At 39.7% G+C, this 25,110-nt stretch overlaps 2 protein-coding genes across 2 annotated transcripts in view; both read left to right on the top strand.

Annotated features, from left to right (window-relative positions):
* Positions 1–24,105, top strand: part of LOC146480090 (uncharacterized) — a gene marked incomplete at its 3' end in the record, with an annotated part of 176,502 nt that extends 152,397 nt beyond the window's left edge. Inside the window, exons 126-137 of the mRNA XM_085110092.1 lie at positions 13,524–13,571; positions 13,769–14,112; positions 15,696–15,939; positions 17,493–17,618; positions 17,800–17,925; positions 18,368–18,499; positions 18,777–18,893; positions 19,600–19,722; positions 20,060–20,406; positions 21,633–21,873; positions 23,054–23,098; positions 23,759–24,105. Of these exons, the coding sequence (XP_084966218.1) occupies positions 13,524–13,571; positions 13,769–14,112; positions 15,696–15,939; positions 17,493–17,618; positions 17,800–17,925; positions 18,368–18,499; positions 18,777–18,893; positions 19,600–19,722; positions 20,060–20,406; positions 21,633–21,873; positions 23,054–23,098; positions 23,759–24,105 (2,240 nt within the window). The remainder of the gene's footprint in view (positions 1–13,523; positions 13,572–13,768; positions 14,113–15,695; positions 15,940–17,492; positions 17,619–17,799; positions 17,926–18,367; positions 18,500–18,776; positions 18,894–19,599; positions 19,723–20,059; positions 20,407–21,632; positions 21,874–23,053; positions 23,099–23,758) is intronic.
* LOC146480093 (collagen alpha-5(VI) chain-like) lies at positions 9,248–12,497 on the top strand. The gene is made up of 3 exons (XM_085110175.1): positions 9,248–9,469; positions 9,601–9,844; positions 10,855–12,497. Exons 1-3 carry the CDS (start codon positions 9,452–9,454, stop codon positions 10,869–10,871), a joined length of 279 nt encoding a protein of 92 aa, XP_084966301.1. The 5' UTR covers positions 9,248–9,451; the 3' UTR covers positions 10,872–12,497.
* Positions 24,106–25,110: the final 1,005 nt, after the last annotated feature.

Genomic DNA, 25,110 nt, shown 5'->3' on the forward strand with positions numbered 1-25,110 from the left:
CCCACCACTGATCAACACTTTCTCTTAGCTATAGTCAACTTGGTTTTCTTTTGTTGGGTATTCAGTTTTACAGTCCTAGAAAACTCGACTTCTTGAAGTCTCAAGTGGCTGGGCAGCTTTACTGTAACGCTTAAGACTTCGTATGGAATCTTTAGTGTTGTCTGTGAGAGTTTCAGTTGTTTTTTTATTCTCTTTGGTATTAAGACTGGAAAAGATTTTCAAACATTGGACAGTTTCTAAGAAATCTTGCATGACCGAATGAAAAAATCTAACTAGGCGTAAATATAATAGTCAACCTCTGCAATGATATTTTTCTTTTACATGTACACTGTGAAGCTTTCAAATTTGCTGCAAAATCCTAATTTCAATGTTCAAAAGTTCAAAAGCTGGATTTTTGTAAACTGTGCTGAGACTGCCAAGTTACTATTCAAAGCTGGTGCTAATTAGATTTCACGCATTTTAGGGCAAGGATTTAGTGTCAGAACAAACCTTCCACGGATTGCAACCACGAAACTCGAAGAATTGAAACAATTTCTTCCTTTTTGCGTAATCAGTAACTGTTGTTACCTCTTGAACATGGGTTGATTGCCTTGATTTCCTGCAAATGCCTCATTCTGAAGAACAAATACTGCATTAGTACATTACAGATTATTTTCTATTTAGTTGCTAACGCTTATTGGCCATGACCAAGAGACCATCACCACCCGAGAGTCCGTAATAATTTTCGTTATCTCTATAGCAACGAACCAATAAAGTTTTGTCTTTGTTTGACCGTCTTCTAAAACAGGTTGCAATTGTGATAACTGATGGCGAACAGACAGAAAAAGGAGGTTTTACGCCATTGGATGTGGCATCTCAAGGCCTCAAAGACAAGGGAGTGGCAGTGTACTCTTTGGGTATTGGTGGGCATGTACGTGTTGAGCAGTTGCGGCAAATGGCAAGTTCTGATGACTACGTATTTAATGCTGCTGGATTTGATGAGCTTGGGGAGGTCATCGTTCCGATTGTGGAAAAGTCTTGTCCAAGTAAGGGAAGCTAATTGGTTACTGGTACAGAATGAACTGTAACAGTGTTGGGATCTGTACCCCATTTGTGAAAACGTTTTGAGGCTGGATACTAATTTTCAGAACTTTTTCCTGTAGAGTTTGGGTTGTATTCCGTTGTGCTGTTTTCAATGTTTGATAACAATGGTCAATATTCAATTGCATATGTTGCCTGTGTCATCACGCACATCTGCCAGATTGCGTCATCATCATTTCAGTATATCACATTTGTGCAACCTTAAAGTTCTTCGTAATAGTAACACGTTTGGCAGAAATATGACAAGTTGAAATAGAAAAATAAATTGTGTTGTAGTAACCAAGAGGAATTTTTCCATTAACACTAACAAATGCATATTGAGAGTATTAGGTTGAGAGGCATTCCACAGTAAAACGTGCTGAGTTCGATTCTCAGTACTTGGCAGTCTTTTTTTTCGTGTGCTGTTAAGACAAATCATTATTTAATAGCGTTTTAAAATGGGAATAATAGTATAACGGTGAAAATAAGACTTTTCGTATATCTCTAACAGCCTTGTATTAGATCTCTAGATGTTTCATAAAAATAACGGCAACAATTTCCCTTCAAACAATCCACCTCATCAACTACAAGAAGCCAAACCATTCTTATACAATTCAGTTAAGGCCTCTTCATGTGTTAGCGCTTCACTTCCAATCTGGAACCTCTAGTTCTTAATTCTTTTGTATTACTTGTGTGGATTAGCCAGGTCTATTTTGAAGAATTTTTATTTCATAGTTTTGCTACCTAAATGCTGTCTTCAGTATCGTCTTTATAAAATAATTAATGCCTTGAATTTAAGAAAATAAAGGAGAGAACTTTTTAAAAAAAACTGAAGATACATACATATATTAAAAAATGTGTACAATTGTATTACAAGATAGCTAGGTAGGAATCCGATTGATAGAAGTTGACATCTTAATTAGTAAGAAACTAAGTAAATACTGTTATCGTCTAATTCAGTTCCGAGCACATCAACACCATCGCCAACACCAACAGCAGTACCAACCACTTCAGGAACACCAACACCAACCCTAGTACCAACAACGTTACCAACACCAACACCAACAGCAGAACCAGCAACTTTACCAGCACCAACAAGTAAGTGAGCTTGTTTTTATTTTTATCTTCAATTAATTTTAGCTTGAAATGTTCAGAAGGCACATAGATCTACACCGGGGAACTTTTGGGGCTGTCTAAATGTTGACTATGACATGGATCCTGGTGGCTTCAAAATTAAACCAAAGTACAGGGAGATGAGTGCGTTTTGCACCGTCCAATCCCTCCTACTGAAAGTTCTGAATGTTATAAATATGAAATGATTGGGACGCAATTCATCTTGTTTCAGCTCTGCTTGTTCGATAATCAGTCAAATCATGTGCATGTAAGGCTTGACTAAGTATCCCATGCGGTGTATAGGTAAATTGTAGTGCATGTTTTTGGTCTTGTTGTTTGCTTGACATGTCCATGTTGTTCTAAGGAACATAGGGCTGCGTTATAGACAGGCTTGCCATTCCTTCTGGATGTTGCTTAAAGGTTGAAGCAAAGACCCAACAATTTAAATCTTTTGATGGACCTGTTTGACTGTTATATTATCTATTTTCTGTGGCCCGGGTTTCTGTCTGTTGGTGTGTTTTTGCCCTAGATTTTACTGTAACAATACCATCCTGACATGGCTAAGATAGAGATTTAAACATGTTGACAGCACAGTTAAAATTAGGCATGTTAAACTTAGTAATCAGAGCAAACAAAGACTTGACCTTGGTAACCAGAGGTAATTGGGTTCTAAATTCTGATATATGTCGTAGAGATAAGCAACCTGATGGTAGATTCATACTGTTTGTGTTTCTGACACATGCTTGTGTTTTACCATCCATTGTCTCGTTGTTTTTGTGCAGCCTGTAAGGCTACGATAGATTTGGCATTCATTGTGGATTCGTCAGGAAGTATTGCTCGTAGAAGATGGCCACAGCTGTTAAATTTCGTGAAAGGCGTCATTAGTAAATTCAATGTTGGACCAGATGGCACTCGTGTAGCTGTGATTGCCTACAGTACAGGTCCAAAAGTTGAGTTCACCTTCAATACCCTGTCTGGTGCAGACGTTACAGAAGAGGAGTATGGAAAACTCATCGATCGCATACGTCTTCAGAGAGGCTTTACTTACATTGACAAAGCTCTGAAAATGGCTGATAAGCAATTGTTTATTACAAGTGCTGGAATGAGGCCTGCAGTTTCAAAGGTATGAAATAAGAATACAGTAGAACCCCGGTTAGTCGAACTTACCGCTAACTCAAACTAAGTCCTGTTTCCTTCGGATTTGACCCTACTTTTCAGTCACTTTTACTCGGATAACTCGAACTAAATTTTGTTTCCCTTGATCGAAATTTACCCCTATAACTCGAATTCTGGTTCTTGCAACTCACCACTGATGTCATCCCATTAGCTCGGAGCTCCTGTCATGTTATCGGTAAAAAACACTGGAATTGACAAATCTAAAGCAATTTCATTTTAGTTGGTGCAACAGATCGTGTATTTGATAGTCATTTCCGATCTTTTTAGTCAAACCACAAGCACTGCCTGTTAAGCTGTCACATAGAAAACAAAAAGTTCGTAGTACAAGTTTATAATGTCCTTATCTCAAGGCGTTCTAATTCTTTCTTTAAAATGTTGACAAAGTTTTTTTGACCCAGTACTGAAGTGTATACTGAAGTGCTGATAATCAATAAACTATAAATTATTTACATGAAAAGTCGAATTTTCGATCTTCCCCGGCAACGCGAACCCCAACTAACTCGAACAGTATTTTTTGTCTCCCTTCAGAGTTTGAGTTACTGGGGTTCTACTATAGTTTTTTTTTAACCCAGACGCTTCGAGTTTTGAACAAAAGAATAATTTCATCACGTTTAGTGACAGAGTAAATGTTAGTTGTTTTGTTTCCAAGGTTTGCACAATTTTTAAGAGTTGGCTGTGACACTATTATTTCAGTAGATGGGTGAAAAGGCCCCTGACAAATACACGAATATGGTTTACCACTGTGTGTTTGCTGATTTGCTGGTTTGATTTTCCGATGGTAACGTGGACATTTTTTCCAATTACGATCATTTCGTTGCCTACCATCCCACCACCGATCAGCACTTTCTCTTAGCTATAGTCAACTGTTTTTTTTTTGTTTGGTATCCAGTTTTACACTCCTAGAAAACTTGCCTTCTTGTCTTTTTCTTGACTTGACTTCTTCTTTCTTTTTTGCGCAATCAATAATTGTTGTTACCTTTTGAAAATGGGTTGATTGTCTTGATTTCCTGCAAATGCCTCATTCTGAAGAACAAGCGCTGCATTAGTGTGTACAGATAATTTACTATTTATTTTCTAACGCTTATTGGCCTTGACCAAGAGACCATCACCACCCGAGAGTCCGATAATAATTTTCGTTATCTCTATAGCAACAAACCAAGAGTGTTTTGTCTTTGTTTGACCCTCTTCTAAAACAGGTTGCAATTGTGATAACTGATGGCGAACAGACAGAAAAAGGGGGTTTTACTCCATTGGATGTGGCATCTCAAGGCCTCAAAGACAAGGGAGTGGCAGTGTACTCCTTGGGTATTGGTAGGCGTGCACGTGTTGAGCAGCTGCAGCAAATGGCAAGTTCTGATGACTACGTGTTTAATGCTGCTGGATTTGATGAGCTTGGGGAGGTCATTGTTCCGATTGTGAAAAAGTCTTGTCCAAGTAAGGGAAGCTAATTGGTTACTGGTACAGAATGAACTGTAACAGTGTTGGGATCTGTACCCGTTTGCGAAAACGTTTTGAGGCTGGATACTAGTTTTCGGAACTTTTCCGGCAGAGTTTGGGTTGTATTCCGTTTTCTGCTGTTTTCAATGTTTGATAGCAAGGGTCAATATTCAATTGCACATGTTGCCTGTGTCACGCACATCTGCCAGATTGCAGCATCATCATTTCATCATTTCAGTATTTCACATTTGTGCAACCTTAAAGTGCTATGTGTTTATGCAGTAAGCAAGAATTTGTTGTAAACATGTGCAGTAAACTGATTAGCTGTGCGTGTGGCAAATAAAATTAAATAAACTCAGTCGTAAAATTAAAATGCAATGTTGTGCCTGTGTAGCAAGCTACATTAAATAAAGCTAAGCCTGTTTTTTTTGCTAGCGACACAAGCAAAGCGCCAGCATGGGCGAAAGCACGAGATTCAAACTTTCTCATTTTCTTGTGCTTTCGTCTGTGCTTGCTTGTGTTGCGTTCCTTTTCACTTGGCATAAAGCTCTTATGGTTGTGCTTGTGCCTGTGCTTGCATCGCTAGTGAAAACCAGGTTTTAAAGTGCACGTACGTCTTGTGGCAATGCTGTTTGCCGAGTAGTCATTTAGTACTATTGGCCTCTCTGTCCTTGCCTCTGTTTGCATTTTAGTTTTTTTTTCTTTCTTAGCTTTGCTTGCTGGCTCGTTCTTGCATTGCATGTGGCGCAGATGCTTTTCCCAACTTATGTCGCAATTTTGTTTATCCCAATGACTCCCAAGGGACCCTCTGTAATCGCTTAGAAGCTGTGACCTGCTAAATTTTTCAATTGTTAAATCCAGGGGTGGGGTGGGGGGCTCTAACATTCTATTCCTAATGTGTGAACGGAAAAATTCTATTTGCGCTATGGGGTATGTCTCGAGTACCCTCTTGGCCCTATTCATCCTAGGGGGAGAGGACACAAAGTGCCCGTGCTGACTTTCAGCATTCATACCTTTATTTTTAAAATGGTGAGTCACAAAACCCACCAATCCTTGTGAGTTTGCCTAAAATTTACTTAAACAACCTGCTGCAAGTATCGCACGCATATTCGATCTTCCCTGAGTGGGTCCCCTCCCTCGCGCTATACGCGACAAGAATGTATTTTGATTGGCCTGCTTTTGTTGAAGGCAATTAGAACAATACATCCCTACTAGGAGAGGGGAGAGCTTAATGAATAAATTGATGTGCAGATTTGAAGCTACCGCGAAAAAAAGATACGGAGCCCGTTTTTAGACACGGTATGCCCCTCAGGGCATCCCCCGTAAATATGCGATTCCAAGAGTAACTGAGAGTCACTAATTTGCATAAGTTAGACAAAGACCTTAGCGCAAATTGAGTCTGATTGCACATTTAAACACGGTCGTAATTGTTTAAAGAGTAACATCTCAGTAATGAGACAATCAAACTTGTTCTGGCGTTTTTTCAACACGTAAAAGAATTGTGAAGGTCATCTCTCAGTTAATCTTGAAGTCGCATATTTAATTTTAGTTTCCCTTGACAATGATGCCAAGATGTCGCCGAAACGTAGGACTTTTCTATCGTTAGTTTTTGCCTGTATATGTGCAACAAGATATTTTCATGAACAATTATTCTAAAAATTGTATAGTGGGATGTGTGTGAGGTGCTGGTGACCCGCTCTCGACTTTTCCAAAGTTTAAATCACACAAGAGTTCTACCATCTCAGCGTCTTCCTGTGTGAAACGCTGGTAGCCGTACGGGTAAGTCAGGAACATTGTGGGAACGATCACTCGTTTATTGTAAACCAGTTTCTATTTGTTGTTCTGTGGCACTGTCTCGATGGCGTACTGTTTGGCATCACGGACATTGTGGTACGATTTTACCACGGTTGTTTGACGAACCCCTGACTCTAATGGTTATTGGATGTCGTCAAGCACGTTCTGACGGAGGACAGCATAGTTGAGCTCCTTGGACCCTTCGCTGTTCAGGGAGGTGCCACGCACTTTACATTGTTCCTTGCCACTGTGGGTCAGGTAGCTCTAACACTTTGGCCCTCCAGAGGCAAACTCCACAATGTAGTCACCCTCGCTCAATTTATCCTAGAAGTCGCCCAGGTAGTCACCGAGGGGAGGGTCAGGCTGTCCGGGCAAACTTTTGAACACGACACTGTCAGTGTCAAAGTAGATAACACGATCTTGCAAAAAATCGAGGGTTTTGTAAAGGCGTACCCGCGCCCAACAGGTCGTGAAACACGCCACGAAGATATGAGGTTGGGCGATACTGGATTGTCTTCCACCTTGTGTTTGTAGTGGATCTCTACGCATTCTTCGGTCAGCACATACACATACCGCATGTCAAATTTGTCACTCTCGAGGAAAGCTGTAAATTTCCGAGGACTGTCTTCTTTATCTTATTTAGCTAAATGAACATTTTTAAGTACCATTGGAAGTCCGCGCTGACACAGTACTACTTTGTACAAAAAACACGCTTGTGTGTAAATAAGTGAGCTGGTCTGGAAGAAACCATCTCCCGCTGCTCACGTAACAAAATCATTTAGTGCCAATTTTACAATCAAATCAAGCATGAAATACCCGTCTTCTCCCACACCACTTTTCCAATTTCTATTTTTCTTCCCATTTCCGACTTTTAGTTCCTTTTTTATGAAGGAGCCTCTGCGGAAGAGAGAGAGAGTAATTCACAAGAGGAGAAAACATTTTGGAGATAAATAGTTTCCGGTCATTTCACTCTCTTTAGTCCCTTATTTGTCTCCGCTCGACCCGCGTGCTCCTCATTATCACTCTTCTTATTTGCCTCTGCTCGAGCGCAAAAGGGTAAATAGCACACAGCAATTTCATATCTGTCAGTGTAAGTTAGGGACTAGGAACTGCGGTCTACAGACTACAAGCTGGGTATGAAACATAGACAAGGTGTGAAATTTGGACTGCAGACTGGTTATAAAATGCCTTTTTTGCCTTCGTAGTATGATCACAGTTCAAAAGTAGCAACATGGCAATGGTTGGTCACATGTTGAAACGTCATACGTTGGTGGGAACATTGTCAGAACAGATGGAAATGTGCTGGGGGCGTGAAGTTGTCGCTGGAACGTTTTGTCGGAAAGGGTGACATAGCATGACATAATGTGACAAGAAAACATTACTATTATCATTATTAATTGGAAGACAATCTTTTTTGAACATTGAGCCTTTGATTGCGAAACAGTGTAATAAGATCAGTTTTGAGAGTGTGAGAGCAGAGATGGCGTGATAGAGAACCCGAAGAAATCTGTAACCAGGGAAAAGCAACAGTAAACCAATTTGAGATATAAACCTATAACGTATTTGTCGGATAACTGTATTCGACAGTTTTGAGAAAGCAACAATGATTTCTGTATGAAAGTCTGGTCGATATTTGAAGCAAAACTTTTAAAGTAACCAACTTCGGTAGCACGTGATATTCTTAAATGGAATCCACAGAGGAGGCCCATAGGCTGGTGTGATGCAGGTTTTGACCCACAACAAAATAGTATAGGACGCTTTAGAAATATGAATTACGTTGACATTGTTCAACGCAGTGCTCTTTTGCATTAATATGTATTGGGCTCCTTAACTTTGTTTCTTTTCTTTAATTTAATGTCAACCATGAAACTGTAAGTCTGGTTAGGTTGAGAATCCATCTCTAACAAGGAAACAATTGAACTACAGACACTACGTTATTAAGATTTATGCCCGTGTGTGCAGAGCGACCATATGCCCATATGTTAGCACAAATCGCCATCTTATCTGCAGCAAGGCATAGGTGGTCCTCTCCTCAAATCTAGTTCGTTTTTTATACTTTGTCGGCAGTCCGTACTGTATTCCTAGTCTAGTAGCTCATCCAGTAGAAACATCCTAAGCTGACATCCTCCCTTGAGCATCCAAATAGAAAAAAACATAGCTAACATCCCTTACCCCCACGGAAAAAATGGTAACACTTCCCTTGCCTCTCCACCTCGCTCAATATTGCAGAACAACAGCGATGGATTGTTGATGTCGAAGTTTAATTATTTCGTTAAGTGTACTTTTTTTAAAGATTGAAGCGTTAGTGTGTGCTCACTGGAAGCACGGGATGGATGGACTGCGCACATGAAATTGAATTAAACTTCGTTTCCTTTCTTATCTTGCTCCAAAACTTTCGAGAAAGAACGAAGCTTCAATTTAACACTTTAAAGGGTCTCAATGGCTACATTCATATTTCCAACGGGCGATATCCTCACCCACAATTTCACATTTTCGAATTTCTGTACAAAATAGTACCATAACTTTTGAAGTTTTTTTTCCCAACAGATGAAACATGCCCGATCCCTATGAACACAACCTTCATTGTTGATGCATCTGTTTGTGATGACCCTGGAAACTGGAATCGTGTGCTGAAGTTTGTTCAAACTTAAGTCACCTTTTACGATGTGTCACCATCTTTTGGACGCATTGCCTTGGTCACATTCAGCACTGATGCCAAAGTGGACCTGAAGTTCAACACATTAACTGGAAATCTTCTGAATGGTGAAGAAGTCAACAGACGAGTTGGTCTCCTTCAATGCCAGGGTGATTCAAGGCGAATTGACAAAGCATTAGATCTGGCAGACAAGGAAGTGTTTCTCAGGCTGGTGGAATGAGAGGTGTATCAAGGGTAAGACGATAACATGTCGTGGTATTATGTCAGTGTGATTGATCAACAGAAGAAACCGCATGATTATGGGTAGAAACTATGTTCAAGTAAGTTTACTATTCACCAATTTTATTGTCCTTTTTGCTTTGTAGCCTGTATTTGTAATCACAACTGGAAAGCAAACAATAGACAAAGGACCATACACTCCTCTTGATGAGGCCTCGTCTCGCCTCCAGAATAAAGGATCAGCCGTGTTTGTGTTGGGTATAGGAGAAGACGCTGATCCTTCCGAACTGCAGCAGATTGCTTCTGGGCCCAAAAATGTGTTTAAAGTGGATTCATTTGAGGACTTGGATGTCAAATCTAATGAATATAATAGAGGCATTTGCTATCTAGGTATTTTACGCTCGGCCGCCCTTTGCTCGTTTTCTTTCTTTCTTTCTTTCTTTTTTATTTTGTCTGCTGAACAAAATTTGAGGAATTATGTTATTAAAACAAATTGTAACGTTACACAAAAAAGGCAATGCGAAGAATTGCATTTTCTAAACAAGACAACACTCCTGGCCTTTATTCTCACAATTAGCATTAATTAAATTCATGCATCTAGTATCTATTCATGGTGTTCCAATTAACTCGTGACTGCGACATGCGCAATGAACGAGTTATAGTAGTGAGGGTAAATGTCACTCGCTCGATCTGTCGTAAACCTTATATACATCTTATATATTAGTCTACGTTTGGTGCATTACGGGACAAAAAATGTAAAATCAACGCAAGGAATAACTTATTCTTAAAAGAAAATAGCTAGTAGGTGTGTTGTCTACTAAATCCTATTTAGCGAAACTAAGGGGCAACTTATCAGGACGGATATTGTCCAAAAGTTCGACTTCGATAGGCGGAACTGCTCGTTTCAGCAAACGTCAAACGCAAGCATGAAAAACTTTAAAGGAGGTTACCCTAAAAATCCGAGGAAATGACATGAGGGAAAAAAGAAGTATCCGTAACTTACATTACGGACCAAGAAAACGAGGTTAGTAAGATATTTATTATATCTCAGAGGCTAATCCGGCGCGCGGCACAGAAAACTAGTTGAAGTCAAGAGGAACGGTCAACTGCCACGAATGATTGGCGTGTGTCAAATCCCAAAACACGAATTAATCTTCTTGGCTGCTTGCACACGATACAACCATTGCAAAAATCAAGTGTACAAAAACCAACAGTTTCACAAGTTTAATTCACATGAACAACATGAAGACTTACAAGAAAATAGTCTTCGAAATAGTCTTTTGTAAACACTTGAAGAAAGAATTATCCGACGAAAACTGCTGGGAAAAGTGAGGAACTTACAGCACTCAAAATATTTGTTTACTTGCAAACTAAAAACAAAAAGGCGGTGTTTTCTACAGCGCATGTCAAAATGTGAAGGAAGTACAACGGAAAAGTTTTTCTTGCTGCTGCCATCCAGCCTTGGTCGTTTCGCTACATTTTCTTCAGTGCTGCCGGCTGGATCTCGCGGATGAACAGTAAATACGCAGTTTGAAATTGATCCAATGCTTGCCGACGCGAAGAATGAATGGTGCGGCATCGCTTGAACGCTAAAACTGCTCTGGTTGGAAACTGAACACTGCAACGAACTGCTGCTATGGTTGAAAGGAAAAACTGGCTCGTGAATGCTTGAACTTGGAAGAGCAACTTGCTGTCGAAGCGTATCCGACATTTGTCATTGATGAGCGAGGGAGGCCGACTTGTACGAGCTTAAACTTTGTAAATTCTTGCGACCGCTTAGCTGTGTAACGAAATTTTCTGGAATATCAGCGTCAAGTAAACGAGAGATGCTTGTTTTTCGTACCGAATGGTTGGAAAGTTTCCTTCCACAGGCTTGCAGGCCAGCTTTTTTGGCTGCTTTTGGCAAGAATTGGCCGATTTGGTTTTTGCCGCGAGGCGACACCTTGTACCAGGTGGATTTAGTACGCCAAGCATTGTGGTTTATGGTTAGAAAGAAAGGGGAAGTTGGGGTTTTCGCTTCTTCGGTGGCTTTCGAAATTCTTGAAATATCGGACTGGGGACTGCTCTGTTCCCGTGGCAAATATTTTCGGATTAAAATGTCGCTGGTGTGAACCTTCCAATCCTTGGCGAGTCTTGCTCCCTCTTTCTGCCAGCCAAACCAAGATTTCTCTGCCTGTTTCAGGATCAATTTGCAGCTCCAAATCGCCCCAGCAAAGTTTCCGGCTTTTGTCCCTGGCTCTGAATCCAAAGTGGAGTGAAAAGAAGCACCATAATGTGCGCTGGAGCGCTTCGGGATTATGGCAACCAAAAGCGCCGCTCTCAAACAACTTTTCTTCCTCTTCGCTTGTCAATTCACGGGAAGCGTTTGGCTTGTTTCCTCGCCCTTGTTTCACAAGATTTTTTTCTTTTGGCGGCCAATACTTCTCTGGCACGACAAAACTCTTCGTCTTTAAGGATGTTGAAAGACAGCTTTAACTCTTTCAGGCGATGCTGAATGCTTCTTTGAAAACTTGAAAGGCTGCCTGGCTCGTACTCGCCACCATTTTGTTTACGGACCTCTTTAAAAAAATTTCCAAGCAGTTTGTCAAGAGCATCAGCAGGTACGTTTTTCAAATTACTGAAAGCTTCCATTGCTCTGCTCCTTACAAAATGTTTCAATTTTTTCCGTTCGTAATATGTCTTCTTCACCGTGTTTTCAGATTTTTCAGAGGAAATAAAATCGTCCAATTCTTGACTCAAGCCCGGTTCGTCTTGCTCATCCTTCACCATTTGTCGCTGCCCTTCCTCTAAAAGCTGAAGGAAGTCAATTTGAAAGTTTGGCATACTTTCTTCGGGGTTCTTTTGGTTTTCTCTGTTTGTTCGCAACTCTTTCAAGTAATATATCAAATTTTTCTTCACGAGACATGTTGGCGACAAAATGTTGCACCAAATTTTCAAATTTAGCGGGCCTGACAGACGAATACGGCCCGCAAAATTGACCAAACAGAGCGCGTGTACTAAGTGAGCAATATAATAAGATCGATTCACCAGAACAAACGTAAACACTGAAAATTTGCATTCACATAGCGATTGAACCACAGAGAGTCTACTGAGTACCGCAACGCTTGACGCAATTCTATATTTACGTTCACTTGGATAAAGCCAAAACAGCAAGTTTAGCAAGATTGAAAGCTTCCTCCGATGTTATAAAACGCTGAAAGAAGCCGTCGTTTGAATGTAGTAAGGAATTACCATGCTGAAAACGTCGGCAAGATTTAGGTCACGCGTTAGGCAACCAAAATCGTTCACCTGTATTAAGTTTCATTCGGCAAGAACACGATGCGAGGAAAGAAAACACGGAGGTTCATGGAAGGAAAATTAAACGCTTTTTTGTCGATTGGCAACCAAGTAAAACCATCTAAAAAACGTACACTTCCACCTTTGCCGTTGCTTCGTGTATCGAAAGGAATCAGAGTGCGTGTGTAATTTAATTGTCTGCGAGATAAGCAAATAACTTTATTCATAATGCATTCCCGCAATGCGACATGGCGTCCACGAATCCTTGTAGCGTAGTTTCATGCGAGTAATGTTTTACGGTTACCACTATTCACTTTTGCATTCATGTGGTGGCTCACAGGGGCCTTTGATTATGTTTCAGTATTATCATAATTTTCTACCTAAGGCCTTTGACAACTTCTCACGCAAATCATCTTAACATAATTGGTTCACTCACTAACTGATACTTTTTTCTTTTTTCTTTTTTCTTTTTTCTATCTTAAATATTATTATTATTATTATTATTTTCATTTTCTTGTCTACTTGTTGGATTTTTTTTTCTTGTGTGTTATAACCCAGATAAATTATTATTCCGGCAAAATGTTGCCCCTGTTAACACTTTCGCTGTTCTCATTGACTGGCTTTTATAACCTTTGTTATCATCACTGCATTTGTAAGCTTGAGCTACTTTTTTTTCTGTTTATGTTTCCGTGACCCTTGCACACGGTTTCCCGAGGGCTTTGTCGTACTTTGATCGGGATATTTGATCGTCTTTTACCATAGATAATGTTGTTCAACGTAATTTTGTTTTCAGTTCCAGCAACCCCAGCCCCAACAACAACACCAGTGCCAACAACGCCAGGTAACTAACGTTCACGTTTTTGTGAAGCTCTCATTTTGAGATAGTATCGGCATCCTGTTTCGATTAATTGGATCTTATAAATTTCGAATCCCGTTGAGTATATAAAGCCAGGCTTGCATGGAACAAAGTAGTCTATAGAATTTGTTATTTTCGTGTATCAAATAGTAACGTTTTGGACATATTTTCTTTACCAACAGAAGAAGTATGCCCGATCCCTATGGATACTACTTTTGTTATCGACTCATCTGTCTGTGATGATTCCAACAACTGGAATCGTGTGCTGAAGTTTGTTCAAACTTTGGTCACGTATTTCGATGTGTCACCTTCTGTTGGACGCATTGCCTTAATCCCATTCGGCACTGATGCCACAGTAGTACTCAAGTTCAACACACTAACTGGAAACCTTCTAAATGGTGAAGAAGTCAACAGACGAGTTGGTCTCCTGCAGTGCCAGGGTGGTTCAAGGCGAATTGACAAAGCATTAGATCTGGCAGACCAGGAAGTGTTAACTTCTGCTGGTGGAATGAGAGGTGTATCAAGGGTAAGGGAATTCTGATTGAATTTCTATTTTTTTTTTCAAAGACATCACTTCTTAGTCAGTCTAATTATCTTGAAAAGCGAAGTTTTTTATTCTTTTTAGTTTTATAACTGAACCTGACTCGAACCTGCTTGTCATTAAAGGCTCACATTCACCGAAAAGGCCTTGCGCGCATATGTTATTGCGATCTGATTGGTTAGATTAAAGAATCCACCCTATTTCTCTCCAGTCTGTCCGATTTATTTGAATTTGTTTGTGGCTACAAAAAATATTTACTCTCCAAAATGATGGAATTGTCTGTAGCTCTTTATGTAAAAACCTCACCAATAGAAAGTTGATGATTTGGTCCGCATTTCTGACCGCCACTCAGCCGGGGATGCGGCGGAGCTCTCTCGAGAGCACTCGACAGTGTATAAAGGAAAGAAGATAGGCCTGCGTGACTCCCACTTGCGTGTTTTAGCCATGTTCAGTTATAGTCCTAGTCATTATAGAAGTTGACAAGAAGAGAAATTGTATGGGGTGGTTGCTTATTATCACTTTCCCAAATAGCGCTGATAACGTTTATTGCATATTATGGTTTATCATGACACTGATATTTCTACCTTTCATAGTATACAAGTGATATGATATTCTTAATTTGCGTGTTTATGAATCTGGGGCTAACTAGGTAAATGAATATTTTAATTCAACTGCATTTGACCATAAAAACAAACCAAGGCAACCTTCCTGAGAAACCATATAGACGGTTTGTTAAATATCTGTTGGGCACTCTATTTACATGCATCAGGCGAATCCTGAATCACTTCGAACTGATCAAACTTACTTGCCAAGGTGAGATATCCATTTAAATCAGAAATATCAGTACAAAAGATGCATGCTGCGAGGCGTCAAGCTTCCTGTTTCTTGCCTTTAAAATACAAGCTACGCGAAGAGTCTCTTGACAAGGATAAACTTCGGGTAAACTAAACAACATTGTCAAGTGCGCGATGTCACGTAGCAGCGACCGACGAAGTATTGAAGAGGAAAAAGTCACATTTTGCCAATACAGTTTCAAAATAATTCAAGGCAACAATAACGTGAAATGGAAGAATAAAATTTCTACAAGCATATGAACTTATCATCCTCAAGGTGGCTCCAGAGCAAATGAGTTTTAAACGATAACCCGATTGGGGACATCTTCGTGTTAAAGGAACTTCAAACACAACGCCTGCGGTGCGCAAAGCCTTTTAGCAATGAATTCTCTAATTTTCTGAATCGTGATCGTGGTCTCTCCTTTCGTTTCGAAAGTAAGTGTTCAGCAGTCAGTCTGTGGTTGTGTTACTAGGTCTGTGGCGTTTCTTGTGTGAGGCGAAATCAATCTTGGATTTGCATGCACGGCCACATATGGTGCACATGTGTGCAAGAGAAGATGGAGGCAGAGAGGCGGTTGCCTTTCGTCGAGCACGTCTTTCCTGTAGTTCCGCAACTCTGATTTCCTTTAATGTGTGGACAGCCTTGTGACAACTGGTTCTGAATAATGAATTGATCAACATGGTTCTATTAAAATGACTCAATTTTGATTTCTTATTCTCATTTTTCTTTTTTAGCCTGTTTTGGTAATTACAACAGGAAGGCAAACAACAGGCCAGGGAGCCTACACGCCCCTTGATGAGGCGTCCACTCGCCTCCAGAGTAAAGGATCAGCCGTGTTCGTGTTGGGTATAGGAAATGACGTTGACCCCTCAGAACTGAACCAAATTGCTGCTGGACCTAAAAATGTGTTTACAGTGGACTCGTTTGAGGACTTGGAAGAAAAAGCAAATGAAATCAAGAAAGGCATCTGTGTACTAGGTAATTGCATTTTATGCTTTGTTTTCCATTGTTATGATGCACTAGGTATCCGGTAACATTTTATTTTTTTCTCTCTTTTTTTTTATTCTGTTTTATTAAATTTAATCGTTAGAGCCCGTTGAAGCTGATCTTTTGTTTGCTATTAGGTCACGAGTTGTAAGTAGATTCGAGACTTAAATGGCTTTAGTCATTAAGAAATGCAAATTTAGTAAGTAGACTCTGGTTGGCCAAAAATACAGCCATCACGCAGTTCTAACAACACCTCGCCGGACTGACTAACCGAAAAAAAAAATATTACCACAGCAATGAACAAACAACAGAAACAATGAACCCCAGCTGAAACAATAGAGCTACATGGTATACAGGTCCAGAAGTTGGTGCACGAAGGCAGGATAATCGACTTGAATGTATTTTTATGGAAACCGAATGTTAAAACCAGCGGAGTAAACTCATGTTTACACACGGTCATTTTGTCCGGTACCCAGCCCTTTATTAAGGACGGTGCCTACTAATACCGAAGTATTTTTGTGCGGTTAATGACTATGTGGGAAAAGCAGACCTTAGCAAGGGCTATTGGAATCCAAAAAGAAAATTGGGAGTAACCACGCATTTTTCAGAGATAATTGAGCAACAATATATCTAAAAAGCGCCAAAATATAGAGAAATGTATGGCAGTTTTTCCTAAATTGAATTCATTTCTTGAAATGTTTTAGAATACTAAAGTCTTTGTCAAGAGACGAATCTCATTGAATTAACTTACTCCACTGAATTCTCTCTTTGCTTTAAGCGATACTTCTCTAGTAACGGTCTGCTGTTGGGAAAATCTAAACAGTTTTCGTAACTTAGGCTGGAATCAGTGGAAGATAAATGTCGATGGTCGAGTAAAATCGTTTTCTGCAAACAATTTTGTTGACGGTTTTTCAAAAAGAGGATAACGTTATCCAGTGAAAAAGTCACTATTTCGAAGGATAAAGTTATCCACTCTTTGAACAACCGGGGGCCATGCCGTATACTAGGTTGTCATGGTAATCTTGTGTCTCCTGCTCAGTTGTTGTCCCCAGTTGTGCCTTTCGGTCTTGCTTAAAAAAAGGAAAGTGTTGATCCTGCTGTTTCCAGAACCATGAGTTTTTAGACAAGCGACTAAGATCAATGTAAAGACTGTTTTGGTGCAGTTTTGTAAAACAACTGCTTCCTTCCTTTCTTCTTTAACAACGCTTATAGTTCGCCTGCCAAACTAGCAGAAAAAAATACGCATTTTGCGCATATATTTCAATCTCCCTTAACAAACCATCGTCCTGGAAAATGTTAAACCTTCACTCCTCCCTCCTCCTCACTCAATGTCGCTTACGCAGCCTTTTATTTTTACAGCGTCGGACCAACATTGGCGGGAGGGGGGGGGGGAGGGGAATTTGTAGATCGACAAAACGATTTTGATCAGTTTTGTCCGAGATTGTACTTTGATTTTAACTTTTAAGCTAAAAGGGGCGCGGAAGGTAACGCCATCAAAATACTTATTTTCACCCACCAATCTTAGTCTTGTACCTTCTTCACAGATGTCGATGAATGTGCGAACCCTGAAACAAACGAGTGTGACACCAATGCTGAATGTAGCAACACTGAAGGATTCTATTTATGCAGCTGCATAAGTGGATACCAGGGCGACGGTAGAACGTGTGAAGGCAAGTCTTTCAGTCGCTTACACGAGTTGGCAGTCACCCGTTTCCCTTAAGTTTATGTGGTTTTCCCAGTTTGAAGGACAGCATTTAAGAATTCCCCAACATGTTACAGAATAGCTGAGGGTTTTCTTTTTGTACAGATGTCACTTATCTGTGGTTGTTCTCTAACTTACCTTACTTACAGATATCGATGAATGTGCCAGCCCTGAAACAAACGAGTGTGACACCAACGCTGAGTGTAGCAACACTGAAGGATCGTATACCTGTAGCTGTCGTGTAGGGTATACAGGAGATGGCAAAAGCTGTACAGGTAAGTGTGTTTACAAAATGATGTCATTGTTGGGTTGCCTAGCTCCCTTAATTTGCCATGTCTTTCAATGTTGTGTTGGGCTTTTTCTACAGCATTGTTTGTATACTTAGGGACACTCTTCTGGGATAGAGGTTGCAACAGGGGTTCGTGCAATTAAGAAATGTCGTCCAAATACTAACAAATGTTTGTTCCAAACTTGGAATAAAAAAAAAACTGGTCGTTTACTCGTTCTTAAGAAATTTATGTATTTTTGAAGAAAACTGAATGATCGGATGTAGTGTCTGAACAGAATAGTTCAGAGCTCATTTAATAGCATTTCGTTACTTTACTTCAATGATGTTTAGTTTCATGTCTCATTCAAAACTGTTCCTCATCAGTATTACTAAGGAATTCATTGAACAAAAGTCCGATTCCACTGTATAAATACATCACTTGTCTTCAGTCACAGATGTCGATGAATGCGCTAGCCCTGAAACAAACGAGTGTGACACCAACGCTGAGTGTAGCAACACTGAAGTATCGTATACCTGTAGCTGTCGTGAAGGGTTTACAGGAGATGGCCGAAACTGTGCAGGTAATTAAATGTTTTCGTTAAATGTGTATTTTAGAACGGCAGGTCTTCTACCTTTTCTTTTGACGTTTGATTTTAACGACGCCAGTGATCTGTTATTTGATACACAAGATATTTTGTGAACTAATGGTGTGTGAACGCCACCATTTTTTGATTTGGGACGATTAAGCAGATTGGAGAACACTAGCGGGAATAATATAACTCTGTGAAGCAGTCGATTCTTTCCTGAAAGCGTGAGTTTGGGCAATTTTCCTGTTCTATTTTCTTTTGTGTAACACAGATATCAACGAGTGTGAGAAGGATGTCTGTGACTCCAACGCACGGTGTTTCAATACTGAAGGATCCCACGTTTGTCGTTGTGGCAAAGGTTATACTGGAGACGGCAAGACTTGTACAGGTATAAATATTATTTTACGGTGAACACGCTTAAGTGACGAATCCAGACCTTCGGAGTAACAGAGAAAAGGTTCGGGGTGTTAACGATATCTCCTCATCGAGAAGATTGGTTCATTGTTGGTTTTGTGCCCCTTGTATTTAATGGAGCTTAGTTCTTTTGTATGTTTAGTGGTGCACGTTGTGTTCCGAGTGTAAAAGTGAAATCAGAAACGATCAAGAGATGAGTAGCACTCGTTTTCGTCACTTTAAACTAATAAATGGCTGCCAAAGAAGGGTGTGGACTGAGCTTCATTTAAGTACATTAAAGCAATCAAGGTGTAGCAAAGAACAAGACAGCAGATGGTAGGCCTCGTACTACCGACGTTCAGATGTGACGTTCATCGCCTTAAACGCTACACAACCCGCATCTCTACACCCCAGGCTCAATCTCGTTTGTTCTTCACTTGCATTTCGATCCGTCATGTGATTGCGAATGTGTGTCGCTAGTACCTTCCAACTCCCTAGCAGGTTTTCAGCCGCAAACTGAAGTTTGTTAAGTTTATAAGTTACATCTTTTTAAAAATTCCTTTCTTCCGGCTTCCTTCTCTCTTTTTTCCTGTGTTTATGTCTCTGTCTCTCTTTCTTTTTTTGTACTCAGTCTAAACTAAATATAAAAAATAGCTTTGGCATTATTTACACCAATTTTGTTGTTTATTTAATTTCGCCAGATAACAATGAATGCCTGGTTGATAATGGAGGATGCCAACAAGTTTGTGTTAACACCGATGATAGCTTCTTCTGTTCCTGTAACAGTGGATTTGTCCTGAAAGCCGATCAGCAGACTTGTGAAAGTAAACATTGTGATTCCTTCTGAGCAAATAAAGATAACTTTTCCTTCTTTCTTTCTTTGCTTCGGTAATATCCACATTTCCCTTTACTCGCAACACACTCTAACAAGAAATAAAGCTGTTTCGTTTTAAAATCTGGGACTGATTTGCCAGCCTCTCTAATCTTAAATTCAAACTATAACTGCCGGCTATAGGAATGTGGATGCTGGGTAGGCTTCTAGTTGCAATGTTCTGTTACTAAAATCTATGACTTATTTACAGGCTGTCGTTAAGGCCATTTTTAGTTTTTATTTATTTACTTTAGTCTAGTTTAGTTGATCTTCGTATCTTTTCCCGTCAGAATTTGTGTGTAATGCCGTGGCAGATGTAGCATTTATTGTGGATTCATCAGGAAGCATCGGAAGAAGGAACTGGCTAAGGATGCTACAGTTCCTGAAAGACATGGTTAAAGCCTTCAATGTCGGTCCAGACAAGACCCACATTGCTGTTTTGGCCTATAGTACCGGGGCTAACGTGGAGTTCAGATTTAACAGGCTCACTGGCGCTGCCGTAACAGAGGAAGGATACTATGGTCTTATAGATAGGATTAGGTTCCAGAGAGGTTACACGTTTATTGATAAAGCTTTGCTGCTTGCTGACGGAGAGATATTTACAACAGCAGATGGAATGAGACCAGAACTGCCACAGGTATGTAAAGTGTGTTACACTAACATAATAGTAGCTGTCGTATTTTATACTAACTTGATTCATAACATAGATTAAAGAAATATCTTATTTTCGCGCCATCCATTGACTAACCCATGCTTACACCTGTTTTTCGAAACTGATAAATGCTCACTCAATGTCTATGGACATTATACCCTGTGAGGGGTCTGTAGGGGTGATGTTCAAAGTTGGGAAGGAAACTCATGTGTTTGACAGAATCAGTATTAAACCGTTAAAAAAAAGGTAAGAACTGAATACTCAGCAAAAAGCAGCATTTTTTCTTGTCTGTCTTTGATTTCCACCTCTTCCTCTTCCTTTAATCTCTGTTTCTCTCCAATTAAAGAACTCCTCAAACGCCGCCATTTTGAGTTTTTCACTATTTAATGAGTCCCAGTTCTATGCTGCCCACTGAACCCCCTAAAAACACTGGCTAGGAAGTCTTTTCCAGTTCATGGTACAAGCTTGCAAGAAGATTACACAGCTGACTTCGATATTTGAAAGTCAGCAGTGTAGCGGATTACTCAAATTAGGTTTTCTTTTATCCTACCGGAGCCTGGACAGGTTTGTTGATCTTACAAGATCCCAACGAAAAAAAAACCAATTTCTATGGTATTTTCAGCGCCGTGATTGGTCGAATCGACTTCCTACCCAGTGTTTGTTAGAAGTTTTCGTCTGGGATTAAGTTATTTTGTAGCGTAGAACTGGGACTAAGTAGTGAAGAGTTCAAAATGGCGGCAGTTCAGGAGCTTTTGGATCAGAGAGAAACACGGAGACGAGGAGGTGGAAAACAAAGTTACCAGACAACGTATCAGACTATAAGATGATAATTTCATTCAAATGTCGAGAAAATCTTGCTTTTTTTCCTGCAAACCAATCTGCTCGAGTACTCAAACCTAATGTTTCCCATCGCTCATGCTGAAAGCAGCGTCTTAGACGTTAATATATTTTGTAAAGAGTCATTCTTGCACACTGTTGAAATCAGCAGAGTGATTGATGGGATAAGGCACCATGGCAATATCAAGGTATATATTGTGTCTCCTGTCCATAGCACGCTTCAAATATATTCAGGACTAATCCATTTTGACAATAGACTTTGAAAATTTGCATTGAGCACTAAAGGGATCTTGGGAAAATGTTCACCCTTCGGTGAAATTGCGTTGGTTTTGGTGGGCTTTTTCTTAATAGGCTGTATATCGGATTACTTCTAGGTCGCAATCGTTATCACTGACGGCAAGCAAACAACAGATCAAGGTTCATTTACAGAACTTTCAGTAGCATCCCGCGGGCTCAAGGATAAGGGTGTGAAAGTGTTCTCTCTTGGCATTGGAAGGAATATTGATCGAACTCAGCTCAATGACATTGCTAGCTCAAATGACAACGTGTTCACTGCTGCTAGCTTTGCAGAACTTGCGCCCGTAGCGGAGACCATTGTGCAGAATTCTTGTCCTGGTAGGTTCATCAAACTGTCTATAAACCTTATTCCAAAATGGCTACAATTTTAACAAGTCTTTGTTTGCATTCAAACTAGCCCTTCTTGCCTCGTTCATGGTAAAATATTCTTTTGATTTTTGAGCTGAAGAACGAGGCAAGAAGGGCTTATTTTAATATGAACAAAAGAATATTAAAATGGTAGCCATTTTGGAATAAGGTCTATACTTTACAAGTTCACCAATTTGTAATTTGAAAGTAGAACGCTAGTGTTTGTGACGATAGAAGGAGTATTTGACTGCAGGCACATTTGTTATTTGCCAAAAAGAAGACTTAATAACAAATTCAGTCCTAACTTGGTTTGCCTATGCCAGGGAACATTGTTCTAGTAGTCTGGGCCTGAACGTTTTTCAGTACATAAAAGAAAAATGTTAGCAAGAAGAAATGTTAGGAAGAAATGATCAATAATGAAAATAGTGGATATTCTAAACTAGATCTGAATTGGAACAACCCAATGTCCAACCAGAAGTGGTGGAATATAATCAATTCATCTGGATTTGTTAATATGCCTGTTTCATTTAAATTTCTTGGACTTTTGGGACTACTTCTTTGAAAGATAAAGTATAGTGGGCACTGGTAAATGGTTAAAGTAATATTAATTTGGTGTACTAATCTTTCTCATTTTCTCTTTCTCTTCCATTGTGGAGTTATGAGTAGTTCCAGTTAGGAAAATGGAAGTTGTCTAAATGATAATTTGGTATCCTGCATTTGAATTCCTTTGCTTCATTGCTTGTCCCATAATTTGAACTTCATTGCTACAGAGAATTGCTCGTTTCCTTTGGATCTGTCGTAATTTTGCACAATTTTGTCCCTTTTTTTTATTACTTTTTGAATCTTCACTGCCTTGTGAAGTAGAGTTTGCTATTTCTTAGTTATCTTTTGGAGCGTAAGACATTTCCTAATGCCTCTTAATATGCGGGTTCATATCCGTTTTTAGCATACGTTCCTCTCTTAAAATTCATGGGATAGTAACTTGTAAATCTTATAAATTCCTATTCAGTTATGTCTGATGGTGTCACCCGCGGAGAAGACTCATGAGCGGGTTAAATCTGAGTCAAATTGATAGCGTACTGAATGTGATCATTGCTGCGTGGTTATGCCTGGTAGTTATTAATAGTACAACGTTATTGTATTTTTATAGCGCCAACACAACCACCAACACCAACACCAGCGCCAACGACGCCAGGTAACTGATGTTCATCTTTGCATATCGTTGAGATATGATTTTTGCTATGTATACACTCGATTGCAAAAACGTTGACACCCAAAAGCATAAACCGTGAACGATGAGACCCAATGGCTTTATGGGTATAAGTGTACTAAATTTATTTTCAAAATATTCTATTCTCGTGCGACGGGTGATGACCAAAATTAGTTGCACGTGGTGAATGTTGGAAACTGTCAAAGCAAGTTGGCCAACAAGGGCCAATTTGAGTGATATACAATTCGCTATTTGCCTAAGTTCAAAACAGGCAATGAACTTAAGCATTATTTGGTAGAAAATTATTCGGAAGAATTAAGTCAGCACTCTATTTTTTTATTGCAAAGAATGAGAATGGTAAATTATTGATTATGGAAATGAGGTTATTGTTTAAACACTACCCTCAAATCCGTTGGGTCTCACCGTTTACGGTTTATGCTTTTTAGGTGTCAACGTTTTTGCAATCGAGTGTACCATCAAATGTTCATTGTTGTATCAACACCTCTGTGATTTCATTTTATCCTTCAGTTGTTTTACTTTACAAGTGTAAGACCAGGCTGTGGACAAAACAAAACAAACAGTCAAACAAAAAACAATACTTATGCATTGGAATCACATGTACTATGTACTTTTTTTTTTCCCCAGCGGAAGACGTATGCCCGATTCCTATGGATACAACTTTCGTGATTGACTCATCTGTCTGTGATGACCCTGACAACTGGAATCGTGTGCTTAAGTTTGTGAAAACGTTAGTCACCTTTTTCGACGTGTCAAAACCGGTAGGACGCATTGCCTTGATCCCGTTCAGCACTGATGCTGAAGTGGTACTCAAGTTTAACACCTTAACTGGAAGTCTTCTGAATGGTGAAGAAGTGAATAGGCGTGTTGATCTCCTGCTATGCCAGGGGGGTTCAAGGAGAATTGACAAAGCATTAGATCTGGCAGACAAGGAAGTGTTGATTCCTGCCGCTGGAATGAGACGCGTATCGAGGGTAAGAGAAAAATTCTGGATAGATTGTTGTAAAATTTGATGATGTCAACAACTTTATTTCAAAGTTTCAATGTAGTTGATCTCCGGAAAAATCATTAAATTTAAAGATGGAGAGGACCCATGTACCGACGTAAATGTTTACACAAAACTGAATGCAAGGCTGGCACTACGGCAAAGGGCAGATTTATTAGTGGCCAATATTTCGACTAATAGAATTAGTCTTCCTCAAGGCCAGAGCTATATTGAAGGAAAATATAATAACGGCTCCTTAAATTAAAGTTTGAAAAATACATGGAAAAACATGATTGGCTAACACATGATATGATGACAGCGTACTTGTAAATATGAGATAACAAAAATATACTAACGGCTCCTAAAATTAAAATTTGAAAAAATACATGCAAAAAAGTGATTGGCTAATACATGACATGAAGACAGCGTACTTGTAAATATGAGATAACAAAAATATAGAAGTGTATAATCAAGGTTCAGCGTTCGTTTTTCCTGTTAATGCCTTCTGGAGATAACGTTTTCCCTCTATGAATTAGAAAAGCCTCGCGTGCCTTACGGCGGGAGGCATTGATGGTGGGTTGTAGTTCGAGAGGGATAAGTCGCATGTCCGCAGAAGAGTGACCTGGTAAGTTGAAGTGTGTAGGGACTGCTGCTGTGGAGTTGGCGTGATGTGGGTTGTTTGTCGCTTGTCTGTGTTCTGTGAACCTTTCACGGAACGTGCGTTTGGTTTCCCCTATATTCTGGCAAGTGAGACATCCATGAGTGGAGTTCGAGCAAAACTAAAGAACACTAACACGACACCCAAGCTCACCTCTGGCACTTTCCGCTGCAACTCCACTCATGGATGTCTCACTTGCCCTTACATTGACGATGCAAGAACTTCGTACACTTTTAGCAACGCCGGCGAAACAAGACAAATAAAACAACATATAACCTGTAATTCTACTAACCTTACATATATGATTGAATGTAAAAAATGTAAAAAACAGTATAT

The sequence above is a fragment of the Pavona decussata genome, unplaced genomic scaffold (genome assembly GCF_977016875.1).
Source record: "Pavona decussata unplaced genomic scaffold, jaPavDecu1.1 SCAFFOLD_56, whole genome shotgun sequence".
NCBI lineage: Eukaryota > Metazoa > Cnidaria > Anthozoa > Scleractinia > Agariciidae > Pavona > Pavona decussata.